Below are 15,976 nucleotides of genomic sequence, written 5' to 3' on the forward strand. Positions count from 1 at the left end.
TTATGCTTATATTATTAACATGAATTAAAACTTTGTGATAATTTCTAAATTTACAGTATTAAATTTTTATTATTTTTAATATATTAATTTCATTCTTTAATTTTTTCTAGAAAACACAAATGAATTAAATTATTGCACTTTTTTTTAAATTTCAGTTGTCAACTAAAGAATGATTAGAAATAACTTATATTGAAGGTTTAATTTTATTCAACTTGTCATTGACAAAATATTTTTAGTCCGTCATTGATATTTTTTTCATTTTCACTTGTTGTGGTGTGTTTTTGTTTGGAGTATTTAGTTGGTTTTGTGTGCAATTTTAGTTCATACAGGTAAGTTGTGGTATGCTATTGTTAGTTTCTTGCACAATCTAGTTGAGCACAGAATAGTCGAGGATAGGCTAGTCAAACACGGGATAGTCAGCATAGGTAAGTCAAGCACAGGCTAGTCAAGTACAGTTAGTCAAGAGTACAGATTAGTCAAGCACAGACTAGGCACAGGCTAGTCAAATACGGGTTAGTCAAGCACAGACTAGACACAGGTTAGTCAAGTACAGGTTAGTCAAGCACAGGCTAGTCAAGCACAGATTAGTTAAGCACATGTTAGTCAAGTACAGTTAGTCAAGCACATGTTAGTCAAGCACAGGTTTGTCAAGTACATGTTAGTCAAGTACAGGTAGTGATTAATGAAGATTGATAACAGTCACCTTGAACACAAAGACCCAAGGCAGGCGATACTGATTTACATTGTACATCAGTTTATAACACCTCCCTATTTACCTGAGACTGTCAAAGCCCTCCAGATTAAGATCCAGTTTATGTTTCAGTTCATCTATGACAACTTTTTGTTTCTCCATCACTTTGGATGTAGGTACCACATCAGCATCACCAGTCTAAAGAAAATATGTATAAGAAATTTACTGTAGACCATTATATGTACAAATATATATATATTAACATGAAAATAATTTTATTAAACATTATCATTACCAGAAAACATCCAGATTTTTAACAGCATCATTTGTCAGATTGATGGATGCCACATGTGGAGCAGGATCTGAACACCGGAATCATACCTGCCAATTTTTCAAAATCCCCATAGGGGTTTTGCATGCAAGATGGCTGTCACAGTCCTAAAAAACCTTCTAGGGGGCCTGCAAATACCTTTTAATGTTGTTTTTTGGGCTTCTTCATACTTTTAAAAGCCTTAAGTCATTGTAAAATTAATTGTTTCGTTTAAATTGTGGAAAAAATTGCTCTTTCAAAATTTCAATTTCGGAGCCTCCATGGGGGAAATCCCCTGCAAATAGTGACAGTTGGCAGGTATGCAGAATTCACCCCTGGTTTTTGGTGGAGTTCATCTTTCGAATTCTCACTCTATATTTTTTTTATGTCATGTTTTGTAAACTGTTGACGGGTATTTTATTAGTTTTTGCTGTAGGACTCGTGTTAAGCTTGAAAACTGTGTTACCTACTTTTTTTGGGGAGAGGGTGTAGTAAAAATTTTCTACAAACCTCATAAGCATAAGTTTCTAATTCTTCCAGTTGTTTCTTCAGCTGTTCTATTAACTCCCTCTGTTTCTCTCTCTGCTCTATTAGTTTCTGTTCATGCTCCTGATCACTCTGTAATAAAAGGTAGAAAAATGTTAAGGGCTGTTCCAAATACAGTCTACTCTCGTTATCTGGAAGTCAGTCAGGCCAGAGAAATATTTCAAGATAAACATAGTTAGACTCAATAAAAACCCGGAAGTTTGAAAGACCAAGGGACACAACTCTTCCTTAGCTTGGTAAAGCTAAAATAAGTCCAGATGAATATGAGAAGAAGGGGATCGATATTCTAGTATCAGATCGATGTACTGTCATGGTCTTTCATTATTATAATAAATTTATTTTTACTTATTCAATTGAATTGTTTCAGTTACAATTTTTTCCAATGGCTTTTTTTTATTCAAGAGAGTAATATCCAATCCATCTTAGGCCAAAGAAAAATATATAAATCAGGGTCGGTCAGTCGGTAGGTCGGGATTTTTTTTTTTTTTTGCACTCCCTGTCAGATTTGCAGTTGGTTACATGTCATGTTTGGTTAGGGTCCTGTACCCCAAAATGATTTAATTCCTTTAAAGAAGCTTTAATTGAATAATCCTCCCAGTGCTGACATATTTTAAACCTTAATTGTAGCACATTTGTGCTGGGAGCAGCCATTTTGATTGTTTGGGCATAGTAAAAATATGGATCTGGATCGGACCGGAAATGAATTTTTCCGGACAGGAAATGATTTTTTTCCGGATTTGAATAAAAAGATCTAGGGTCGGGGGTTTTGAGTCAGGGTCGGTCGGGAAACAGGAAACAGACATATATTTTTTTTGGCCTTAGCATTATTAAAATTGAGAATGGAAATGGGGAATGTGCCAAAGGGACAACAACCCGACCATAGAACAGACAACAGCAGAAGGTCACCAATAGGTCTTCAATGCAGCGAGAAATTCCTGCACCCGGAGTTGTCCTTCAGCTGGCCCCTAAACAATTATAAAGGTCATTTAAAGTTGACAAAATTGTATATCCTCAGATACAAGAGATTTTAGAAAATCTAGATTTCTCTTCTTTTTCTTTTATCTCACTCTTTCTTTTCAAAAGAAAAAATACAACAAGATTAAAGAAGCTGATTGAGTAGTTTTTGTTATCTCCCCTTTAATTTATACACATCCAAGCTCATCAGTGTAAATCATTAATAATTGTTTTTGTAAACATTTTAAATACATTTTTTATGAAAATTTACAATGTATCACTAATTATTTATAAATTTTTTATAAAAGATAATCTTAGGTAAACACTCGTAGAAATAGCATGTCATTAATCAATACAGTGGTCAGTGACCAGAAATTTAATTGCACATGTTTTGTCAAATTAACTCTTCAATCCATAAATCCTGGTGGTCATGTTTTTGACATATGTGTGTATCAGTTCAAGATAAATAATGAATTGTGAATGCTTTTGTTAACCTTGGGATCAAAAATTTAGTTTGACTAAACCAAAATTTCGACTCATCAGGAGTCGAAATACATATATTTATATGAAACAAAGTTCGGGACCAAGTGAAAACTTCGACGCATCAGCAATTTCGAGTCAACCGAGTTCAAGACAACAAGAGTTAACTGTATAAATGTATGGGGGCGGCAGGATGGGAGACACTCAAATAAATAAGTTGTGGGGTTTTTTTTAAAAGTAAAACAAACATTGCATTCCGGTGCAGTATTTTCTCGCTGTTTTCTGATCTTTCATTTGTCTATGGTTAGGTTCGTCTCTTTGACACATTCCCCATTTCCATTCTCAATTTTATTTTATATAATGAGTGGTTGGTGTCTATAATAAGTCCTCCCAACCCCAGTATTAATTATATACCTGTAGGTTTAGTTTGTTTTTAGAAGTTCTATCTTGAAATTGTCATTTTTCTCAGGTTTCAATTTTTCATATTTCGACTTTGGTTTTAAATTGTGTTAAAAAAAACTTTTAAATGTGGACTTACCATTTCCTACTGAACCTCCTCTAACTTATTGTCTATGAGCTGTTAAACAAAATTATGTCAGCCAATCAGAAGATGTGTTACATCCAAAATTAAATTATTTTTAATGTGGACTTACCATTTCCTCTTGAACCTCCTCTAACTTTTTGTCTAAACATAATCTTGCATCAGGAATACCTCTAAAGGCAAACTCTTCCAATTCTTGTAATAATGTCTGCAGGAGTAAAATAGCATTCAATGAATGGTCAATATTTGTTAAGGAGATTTTTTATAGCTTGTAAATTTATGTTCTATACACAGTATTGCCTATAAGTTACAAGATACATGTAGCTCATGTGCATTTCATCATTTTCTCCTGGGAAGCAATGGCCGGTCAGCTTGAAGAGGGTTGTAATGTCCTTTTACGTCAGGCGACAAACAGTCATTTTCGGCTACTGTTAGCGTTAAATTGGTTAAAATTTTACTGTGATAGTCAAATTATCCTTATCATGATTCGTCAGAGGTCTCAAATAATTATCGTTATCATCATTGAAAAAACATTAACGTGATATGTTGTTATTGTTTAAAAGAAAGTGTACATTTTATCGTCAAACAAAATTTACTTGTATTATAAGTAAATTTTTCTTACAATCCCACAAAAATCCTCAAGTTTTGAGATGTAAAATCATGCCTTTAATGATTTTTCTCAGGTTTGCACAAATTTTTTCATTAAAGTTCAATGTTTCATCTCATTGATTCATCAAAGAAACTTATTGAGCAAAGATTTTGTATATTGCGCAAGGCCTTCAAAAATTGCTCCTTTGGGGCTTGTAAATAAGCAGTGTTATGAAGATAACAGACAAATGGGATTTTCATTGTCCATGAAATTACACTTAAATCATTAGTAAAGACATAAGTTAAAATTCTATTAGACGAAAGAAATCTCAAGAATTCAAGAAAAGAAGAAAGGATGACTTTTTTACCTATACATGTACAAGTAAAACATTCTGAATGTCTAAGGGACATAACTAAGCCAATTTTTTGTTACCTATACATGTACAAGTAAATAAAATTCACTTGTATAAGTATCCTACAAATTTACTTATATGTGTACATATTTTTTTACTTGTTCAAGTAAATAAAATTAACTTGTTTAAGCAGTACCCCTGACTGGCTAAGCACTTAGCAAAGACTGGTTGCCTTGAAGTCAGAATAATGTGACATGTCTGGCTCAGGGTATCAGTCTTGTAAAAAGCAGGGTTATTATTCAAATTAAAGTGAATATGATCATGTCCTAATAACTAGTACTGTTAACAAACTTTTTTTCGTGGATACTTTATTTCATTTTAGCCTTTTCTATCCCAAATTGCAGCGATTTAATTTCACTATTTTTCAATTTACCTGATCTAGTTAGACAAGGAAAGAAACAGGTTTTAAAATTTCACAACAATTTATGTTCGTGTTTTTTCATTCTCGTGAAAGTTGTGAGAATAAATCGTTCACAAAAATAAATTATTCTCCAAAATTGGTAAGTTTACAGTATGCATATTAATTTGCCCCTGGACATTAAGCAGCCATCTATCTTCATTAATTTTAAATTGTTCTGATTTTACCTCTTTATCATCAGGAGGAGCACTAACAATCTGTTTTAATCTAAATTGGACATGGGCAAAATGTGTGGTCAGGGCTAGTAGTGATGAATTTAGCTGTTCTTGCTCTTCTTCTAACTGTCGTAACTGATCGTTCTGTGCATAATGGCTGAAAAATTTATAAATATATATATTTCGAGTATTTTTTTATTGAGATAATTGCAATCATCTAAACAATAATCTGTTTTTCAATTAAGGAATTTCATGTTGGCAGTATATTTACATTTGATTTACAATTTTTCAAAAAAATAAGTGCCATTACTCTTCAAATAAATGAAATTTTGAAGGGGAAATAACTCTTACAATACATACCTAGTTTCTGTCTGAGATGGAGCGGGACTGACGGCAGCAGCACCTAAGGGAGTGTTTTCATCAAAGCTGTCGTAGTCATAACTTTCATCGTTAACACTGACTTGTGTTTCTTCCATCATCCTGAAATGTAACCATGGTAACCGTAACATGAATTTTTTTAATCATCATTTTTAACAAGATTTCTGCATTAGCATGGGTTTGAATCCCGGCGAGGGAAGAACAAAAAATTTGTTTTGCAAATTTACAGATTTAACTTTGTTGGGTTGATGTTTAGACGAGTTGTATTGTTTATATATACATTCCCTCATCATAAATGCTAGCTTTTTAAACTTATGCCATTTCAGGTCATAGCCAACAATTGTACTAATAATCTATAACAAACTTATGCCATTCCATGTCATAGCAAACAATTGTAATAATCTATAACAAACTTATGCCATTCCATGTCATAGCAAACAATTGTAATAATCTATAACAAACTTATGCCATTCCATGTCATAGCAAACAATTGTAATAATCTATAACAAACTTATGCCATTCCATGTCATAGCCAACAATTGTAATAATCTATAACAAACTTATGCCATTCCATGTCATAGCCAACAATTGTACTAATAATCTATAACAAACTTATGCCATTCCATGTCATAGCAAACAATTGTAATAATCTATAACAAACTTATGCCATTCCATGTCATAGCCAACAATTGTAATAATCTATAACAAACTTATGCCATTCCATGTCATAGCCAACAATTGTACTAATAATCTATAACAAACTTATGCCATTCCATGTCATAGCAAACAATTGTAATAATCTATAACAAACTTATGCCATTCCATGTCATAGCCAACAATTGTAATTATCTATAACAAACTTATGCCATTCCATGTCATAGCAAACAATTGTAATAATCTATAACAAACTTATGCCATTCCATCCATGTCATAGCCAACAATTGTAATAATCTATAACAAACTTACGCCATTCCATGTCATAGCAAACAATTGTAATAATCTATAACATTTTCTAATTTCCCACTTTTATCTTCCCTTTTATTACTCTCCTGATATAGGTTTTATACATTTTTAACAAGTTCTAACTTTTCCAATATTTCAAAATTAATTCTAACCTCCCTTTAATCCTTAGTTAAAATCTTTCATTTTTTCATGTTTTTCATTATGTTCCAACTTCAATATTCTAAAACATTTCTCATGGTTGACTCTGACAACGTTTCCCCTTTACCAAAGTTTAAATCCATTATTCACAATCATTCAAAATTAAATAGTGCTCCCTCCCCCTTCTTTTTTTTTTATCTAGCTAAGTTACAATTTTTTCTAATTTTAATACACTTTATCATGTTTTTCATCAGCCTTAGTATAATTTGCATGAAGAATAAAAATCATTACCAAAATGGCAACCCACAATTTGTTACCATTGGTATGTCTGATTATCAGTGTTTAACACCCCTTGAGGTATTTTTCATGCATATAAACTCACATATTAGGCCAAATAAAAATATATGTGTGGTTCCAGTTACATACTTTTAAAAAATAGGGTCAGTAGGTTGACAATTGCTTTTTTTTTTTTTTGAATGTCAAAATCCTGTAAAAAATCATGTGTTTACCAAAATTGTTTCCGGTATTATACACGCCCCAACCAGAAGTCCCCCCATTTTTACATGTGTTTGGTTGTAAAATAAACAGTCATGATATGTTTTTAGTTAATTTTGTTGCATTCTGTTATGAATTGTTGCATTTTAGCCATAACAGATACTTGTGATGGAAATTCAGATGACAGAAATCTATGAATTTAATTATTTTAATTCACAATCCTCAAAATTTCGTTTGAAAATTTATTTTTCAGAAATGAAAAAAAAGTTCTAGGGTCGGGGGTTTTAACTAGGGTTGGTCGGGTTACTGGAACCACACATTTATTTTTATTTGGCCTTATGTATACTTGAAACCAGAAATAGACTCCAAAAATTCATTTATACTGGTGAACCAAATGTCAGCAAGAAAATTTGAAGTATTTTTCCACCCACCTTACTAGCAAGTGGTAACATCTATCTATTATTAATTAGATCAATAGAAATGTCAAAGAACTGTCTTTTCAAAACTATTCCACCCACACAGACATTATTGATCAAAATCCTTCATTTTATACCACAGTTATCACTCTTTCTTTAAAACATTCATTAAATTCAATAATCAAACTTCAATGTGTGGGGCAGACTTTTATGGGTATACATGGTATATGAAGATACACAATTCAATAATCAAACTTCAATGTGTGGGGCAGACTGTTATGGGTATACATGGTATATGAAGATACACAATTCAATTAAAAATAAAGATCCTGTATCCACATTTTTCTGACAAGGATCAGACAACATTCTATTCTACTTCTGTTTATAAATGAATTATTACACATTAATTTGGGCCTCCAAATTTTTTAAGATGACAAACCCAGAGGATCCCGAAAGGTCTTAAAAACAGAAAGTACTAGTACATGTATTTGTACTAGTTCACCACTTACAACTTAAAATCATTTTTTTTTCAATTTCATTTTTTTAAACTATAAACATGACATGCATGATAAATGGTTATAATCAAAGATATATTAGCATTAATCCAAGTATTAGTCCAACAAAATGCATTTCAAAGCACGTTTGTCAATTTACTTTTAAATTAATTTCAATGAACATGATGAAGCTGTTTATATATTTCATGAAGTTTTAAATTGTCAAATTGTCAATCTCAATACATACACTTTTAAAACAGGTGCACTTCTAGATATAAAGTAAGTGACGTCTATCAAATGTCATAGCCTTGTACAATGTTGTAGGTGTTTTGTTCCAACAAAATAATCCAAGTTTTTCAAGTTTGTCAAAGTTTGGTTGAAACATGATAAACAACCACAAATATCAAATGATAAAAAAATGCAAAGGAATTAAATTGTACATGACGTATATACATATATATATATATATATGTATTGAAATTTAATCTGATTCTTAAGATTAGTTGGGTATAAAGTAAAAACTTGAATCGAAAAGGTAAAATTATGCCACGTACTTCCTTTTATAAAAATACCAAAAGGGGGAAGACTATAACTTACAGCGTGAATATAATTGACATTAAACATAAAAGTCAATGGAAGTTAAGGAAGTTTGCTTGTCATGTTTTGGAACTTTTGTCAGATTTTCAGAATCCTCTGGTTTTAACCATTTAAATGCCTTAACAAAAATTGCCCATTGACATACACATTATTTTCTTCTGACATCAGACTCGGACTTCTCTTGAACTGAATTTTAATGTGTGTATTGTTATGTGTTTACTTTTCTACATGGCTAGAGGTATAGGAGGAGGGTTGAATCTAATAAACATGTTTAACCCCGCCGCAATTTTGTACCTGTCCCAAGTCAGGAGCCTCTGGCCTTTGTTCGTCTTGTATGATTTTTAATTTTAGTTTCTTGTGTATAATTCGGAGTTTAGTATGATGTCCATCATCACTGTACTAGTATACATATTTTTAAGGGGCCAGCTGAAGGAACATACAGTTGCGGGAGTTTCTCGCTACATTGAAGACCCATTGGTGGCCTTCCAAACGGCGGTTGTCTGCTCTATGGTCGAGTTGTTGTCGCTTTCCCAATTTTATTTAGTTATTGGGTGCAGTTAGCTTAATATCCAGATTATAAAAATGCTATGGTAATTTATTCTGATTTATTGAAATTTCAATATTCAACAAAAGATAAATAAATATAAATTAAATAGGCTATGGCAATGACTTAACTCTAAAAAAACAAAACAAAATTCTCACGGTAATATTAATGTATTTTCTTTTGAACTGATGGCTTAAGTTATCCTGGATAAACTTCTTTCTATTAAAATTATCATATTAGCATCAATAAACTTCAATGAACTGTAAACTATTATTTACATATATATATACATCACATAAGAAATAAATATGTTTTTAAATAGCTTTCATGCATGTTTTAAAATGCTAATTTATCTTTATTTGAATGTAAACAGAAATAAACATTGACGTTCTTCAAGTTCTTTTATCCATAAATAAGTTATATATAGCGAAAGTAACAATTTAAGAACAACAAGAATAAAGAAAATCTTTTTAGAAGCAAATTCTGTGTCAGTTATATATTAAGAGACACTGAAAAGTTCAATAACACACGAATGTTATAAGTTTAAAATCACTTTCCAAATTCAATGAAATTATTGAATAAAAAAAATAATTTACTAAACCAAATTACAATATACATGACATACACATATATATATAAAGTATATCAGAAACCTCTAGACTTTGTTAATCTTGGGTCGTGTTTTTCAATTTTGGTTCATTTATATATGTTTCAGAGTTTAGTGTGGCGTCATATTCCTGACCTAGATAAAAGAAGATGTGGTATGAGTGCCAATGAGACAACTCTCCATCCAAGTCACAATTTTTAAAAGTAAACAATTATAGGTCAAAATATGGTCTTCGACATCGAGCCTTGCTCACACCGAACAGCATGCTACAATGTATAAAGGTCCCCAAAAATTACTAGTGTAAAACCATAAATGTACATACTTTATTGTTTAGGGGCTAGCTGAAACCCACCTCTGCATGGGTGCAGCATTTTCTTGCTGCATTGAAGACCCATTGGTGGCCATGGGTTGTTTTCTGCTGTTTGGTCGGGTTGTTCAATGTTGTCTCTTTGATATGTTCCCCATTTTCATGATTCTCAATTCTAATAACTTTTTTTTAATCATGTTAATAACAGATGTTCTAAGAAAAGTATAAAATAAAATTGAGATTAGAAATAAAGAATTCATGTGTCAAAGAGACAACAACCTCTACCAAGAACAGAACACAGCCCAATGCCACCAATGGGTCTTCAACACAGCGAGAAAATCCATCGACCTGAGGGGGCCTTAGCTGGCCCCTAGACACAAATATGTACTAGTTCAGAGAAAATGGACGTCACACTAAACTCCAAAACATATAACTGAACTAAAATTAAAAAACATACAGACTTGGGACAGGTGCAACAATTAATGTGGCAATGTTAAACATGTTTTGTGAGATCTCACCCCCCTCTACCTAATAAAGAATAAACAAACACACAGCAATACCCACAGTAAAACTCAGTTAAAAAGAAGTCAGAGACCAGTGTCAAAATAGGTAGCAAAATATACTAAGCAAAATGACATTGAAAATGATACATAAATTAACAAAAGAATTGCTACATGTACTAGCAGTTACTGACAAAGTGACATGCCAGCTCCAGACCTCAATTAAACTAATTGAAAGAGTATGTCTTCTTCATATGAAAGCACAATTCCTCCTGTTAGGGATTTAGTATCATACCATCATAAAAAATTTACAAGAAGATAACCTGTATCATGCCAACAACTGATTTGTTTATTTCTGCATGTTCTGATGCAGAGACCCTATGAGGCTATGGGTGAATCAATATTAATTCCAAAATATGCCATCTTTACTGACATGACAACAGTATTGTAACTTTTCCCTTCTGAATAAGTCTGTTTAAGGGTTTTGTTAGCTTTTGAGGTGAATGACAACATTTTTGTGCTTTGTATAGAAAATTACCATAAAAGAGTGGATGTGAAATACCTGAAAGTATAAGATGTATGCATGTTGATTTATATTTACGAATGATGTCCTTGTAGCTATGATAAAATTTAGTAAATGTTTTGACTAATTTGTGTTATCAAAAACCCTTGGGTAACAATTTTTCAGTAATGAAAACATGAAAAAGATTTCTTTCGTTAAAATCAAATACATATGCATACACAAGCGAATATACCAAGTTGAGATATATATTAACACCATAAGATGGTGACAAGGGAATGTCACCATCTAAAAATGGATAATTAACAATAGGAAATTAAAATTATCTCTTTTATCATAAATTTTGGTATTAAGCTTCCCGTTTAAGATATTAAGTGTTACATGTATTAAGATCCATGAGATCCAGGAGTCGAGGAAAGGGCAGTGGTCATTGTTAGTCATGACTTTAGTATTAGCTTCATTTTAAGTCAGTTCAGCAGTACATGTTATGATGTATACATAGGTGTACATATGTATTCTTGTACATGTAAAAGAGGAAAGGGATTAATATAACATGTATAAGTTGCAAAACTTGTTTCCCAATCCACTATAAATAAATATGTTTAAACTAAATGTATGCATGTCAAACATGTCAAATGACCAAAATTGTCAACCATGTCAACAGACTCCTTAAAATGTTAAAATAGTAATTTACTGTCCTTAAATTTTCTTTTCGACTTTTCTTTCTTTCATATTTGGCGATTAATTTAAAAACTATGTATAGCAGATAAAAATTTACCTGAAAAGCACATTACTGACCCCTTCCAATGCCACTGTCATGAAAAAAGTCAATTTACATAAACCATCCAATATTTACCAGCTTTTTACAAATTTACCTTGTCAACGTCATACATGTTATGTTAAAGATACTATCGTCCCTTTTATTGACAAAAAATTCTATAAACGACAACACATTTATGTCAGAAAGCAAGCCTACCTGTATTGGACATTTAAATATGAAAATGAAATTGGACTATAAATAAATTTCATGTTTTAGATATTAAATGCATGAATGGTTTTTAATAGTGATAAGTTTCCTGTACTTTGACAATATGACAATTGATGTTTTCTTTTAATTTTGCCCCTATCCATGATATTTTTTTAATACACTTGTAATACAATGTACATTATCTATTACTGAATAAGAAGAACTTTCAGCTTTACAATGTTTATAATTCAAAGTTAAATATCCTTTAAAAAGTTTTGCTCTGTTTGTATTGTTTTATCAAATATAAAATAATCAACAAAAACTTTATGTTCATGATGTTGGACTTTCATAAAATATTTCTGAACAAAGTCAGCACAGGCACAATCTGATTAAAACTAGTTCTCCTCACCTGCTCCTTGTTGTTTATATGTCGTTCATGGGACATCCCACGTGCGACATATAAACTACAAGGAGCAGGTGTGGAAAATTAATTTAAATTAGATTGGCACAGGCAGTACAATGCAGTACTGAGTAGGCTAGCAAGTCACAGATACTGTAATTTTTTTTCACATTAATCAATTAAGTTTGATAAGAGTGGGACTTTAATTATTTTCTACAGATTATTTTACTTGTCCCATTGGACTTGTAAGCTTTATTGGGTTTTTACTTGTCTGACCCTTTTTACCTCTAGTACTAATCCAAATAATTATGACGTCTTGCTGTTTTATTTTTTGTCTGTGTCATTATTATTGGACGTCTGACCAGTCAGGGGACTTACTTAAAGTTAAATGAGTGATTTCCCCTGACGTCTGACGTACATTTTAGCCTAGGACATTTTTTGGGAAGGCATCGCCAAAAAATAATGAAATAGCCTTGCAAGACGTCATAATTATTTGAGCTAGTCTGGTACTGGACAAAACACCTTTAATATCGCTATTTGTTCCACATTACTTGACATCGCACAGGTTCCCGTAAATTTTGACTTCATAATAGAAAATATCTGACGCCACAATGGAAAAGTGATTGTTGCATAAGGTCAATAGTTCAAGCAGGACAGATTCTCAGGTCAGCCATATAGTAATAAGATGTATTGGACAAGCCCTGTATGTTGATGTAGATAGAATATTAATGAACGAAAATCAAAAATGATATACAGCGACAAACAACTACTGAATTACAGGCTACTGACTTGCATGGGACAGGAACATATAGAATTCACAGGTTTAAACTAGTTTGGAGGTGCCAACCCTTCACCTAACCTGGAGCAATACACCTTATCGGTAATATAATCCCTGCTGACCCAGCAGCTTGAACTTTTGACGTCAACATTATGTTCAATCACTTTTCCATTGTGGCGTCAGATATTTTGCTTTATGATGTCAAAATTTTACGGGAACCTGTGTGGTATCAAGTAATGGCGAACAAATAGCGATAAGGTGTATGGTGTAACTTTAAATAGGACATATATCATGTAAACAACATGTATTTATATCACTATTATCATGTACACAGTGTACAGATAAATTGAGTCCAAATAATTATGACGTCTTGAAAGGCTATTATATTTTTTTTCTTTGACGCCTTACATCGACGCGTCAAAGAAAAAAAATATAATAGCCTTTCAAGACTCATAATTATTGGGACTAAGATAAATTATGACTGTTTTCAAACATATATATACATAATTATGTTACTTTAATACTTGAAAGAAACTCATTTTGTTCAACATGAAGGTATAATTGTAACAGATTGCCATGACCATTTTGTATAAATCTCTTTGGTGATCAGGAATCAGACAGGATCATGTTTACGGATATTGTCCCCCCTTTTTTATCAAGTTGCTGACGCTACACTGTCGTTGTGTGTGTTTGTAACAGTGTCACCGAATCATACCCTCTCGCTAAATCTGATGTAAGGAGATTTTACCTACATTTTGTCATGTTTTCCTATGCAATAAAATTGTCCATATGGGAATCGACAGGTGCCAAAAGTCTGTTTATCCGGGTAATCACAGAAGCAGAGCTAGCATCGTTTTATTTACGATCAATAATGCTATGACGTCACAATGCAAGTTGTTGCGTAGGTGGCAAACTACAGTGCGATCGATATTAATCAATTAAAAATACCTGAGACATGAATTATCTTATATCCGATATAATATCGGGTACATGATAAAACCAGAGGATAAAACATAATTAAACATTTCCAAATTATATATATTTTACAAATCAATACACACAGAAACTATCGTCGTACTCTATATTGTTATAACATTTATGAATTTATAATAAGGTTATATTTTAAAATATATAATTTTATATTTATATCTGAAAAAATACCCCAATGTGAACGGAAATAGAATAATGAAAAAAGATATTTTTTTACTGAAGTGAATATATTGCGATGAACTCGTGATTTTTTATGTGTTAGTTTATAGACTCTTTATGCTATATGATCATATGCATACCTTTATTTCTACGTGAACTCAGTCTCTTTTATATAATATATTTCACAAGGGTTGGTTTTAACAACGATTAAGCCGTGCATTTCCCCCCGGTTAGGATGGCAAGGCCGTAACTACCCGGCTGGGGGCAGCCAATTGAGGCAATTGCCTCACTAAACGATTACGACACAGTGGCGGATCCAAAACTTTTCCTAAGGGGGGGGGGGGGGGGGGGGGGGCGCTGACTGACCTAAGGGGGGCCCGCTCCAGTCATGCATCAATGATTCCCTATATAATCAACCAAATTTTTCCCACGAAAGGGGGGGTCCGGGCCCCCAGGGCCCCCCTGGATCCGCCTATGCGACACTATTTATGTTTTTTATACATGTATATATAAATATAATAGTCCGATTTGTTGTTCTGTCTCAACCTTTATTTCTATAACTTGTCATCATTCCTTTTAAACTATTCTTCCTGGATATAACTCAGTATCTCAACGGGAGATGTTTCTCGATTACATTAACATAGAAACGATAATCATCAGGGATCTCTATAGTTAAAAACAGGCTCTTGCAGAAAAAGGAAAAGCGACACTGAAGGTAAAGAAGGAATAATTCTAGTAAACTAGTTTTTTTTGTGAACAGAGTCTGAGTATTGCATATTACTTCATTAGAACAATCCAAAAACGATAAGCAGACTGCCAAATCAAGGACTGGTCATCGGAAGGGGCAGTCCCGTCTGCGTATTCATTTCTCCGTTTCACCAACTTATAACAAATCAAGAACTGGGCATCGCAAGAGGCAGTCCTGTCTGCGTATTCATTTCACGAACTTTAATCTTTCTCTTTACAGATAAATAAAATATAAATAATATGAAACAGGCATGGATTAGTTTTGATCCATGTTTCTTTAACCTTAAAAATTGAAAGAATATCCCATATTCCAATTTGATATTATTGAGGAATGGTAGAACCTTTAACACAGAATTTTGTCTTTACTTATTCGGGAATACGGAATTTCGTCTCTTTATATTGGGGGTTTCGGAATATAACCCCTAAATTTATAGATTCTGGAACTAAAATACCACTAACTATTTCCAGAAATAATTTGAAATTACGGACCTACATGTAAACGTCAAAAACTCCAATTCCCCTGTACCCATATCATATATACTAACTCTATAGATAGAATCATATACATGTATCTTATCACATTCTATCCCTAGTTTGTCTACTTTTTGTCAGCATAAAAGCGAGTTTAATATTTTGTAACTGCGACTGTAAGATGGTGCTTACATGCAGGAAAGCTTAATTCCCTTTTGCAAACAAAACTGTTACTACCGATGCTGCTACCGAATTGCTGACGGAAAAGGAACTGGAAGAAGACATTGATCATTATGTTGATGATAATGTGCTATCTTTAGAAACACAGACTGTCCTGAAACGACTGAAAACTTGGAAAAGAGCATGCATGAGTGGCGAGAGATTGTGCGGTCTTGCCATGCTCCATGTT

The 15,976-nt window shown here is 32.6% G+C and overlaps 2 protein-coding genes across 4 annotated transcripts in view; both read right to left on the reverse strand.

The window, feature by feature from the left end:
• LOC139482692 (RUN domain-containing protein 1-like) overlaps nt 1–15,976 on the reverse strand; it is a 726,769-nt gene that overhangs the window by 505,226 nt on the left and 205,567 nt on the right. The window lies entirely within an intron of this gene.
• On the reverse strand, nt 159–5,503 carry LOC139482541 (RUN domain-containing protein 1-like; the record flags this gene model as incomplete). Its single annotated transcript, XM_071266453.1, has 6 exons — nt 159–162; nt 777–889; nt 1,512–1,619; nt 3,635–3,730; nt 5,109–5,253; nt 5,457–5,503. Coding segments are annotated over 6 exons (513 nt in total), but the record flags the coding sequence as incomplete, so codon positions are not given.

This window comes from Mytilus edulis, chromosome 7 (genome assembly GCF_963676685.1).
Source record: "Mytilus edulis chromosome 7, xbMytEdul2.2, whole genome shotgun sequence".
Classification (NCBI taxonomy): domain Eukaryota; kingdom Metazoa; phylum Mollusca; class Bivalvia; order Mytilida; family Mytilidae; genus Mytilus; species Mytilus edulis.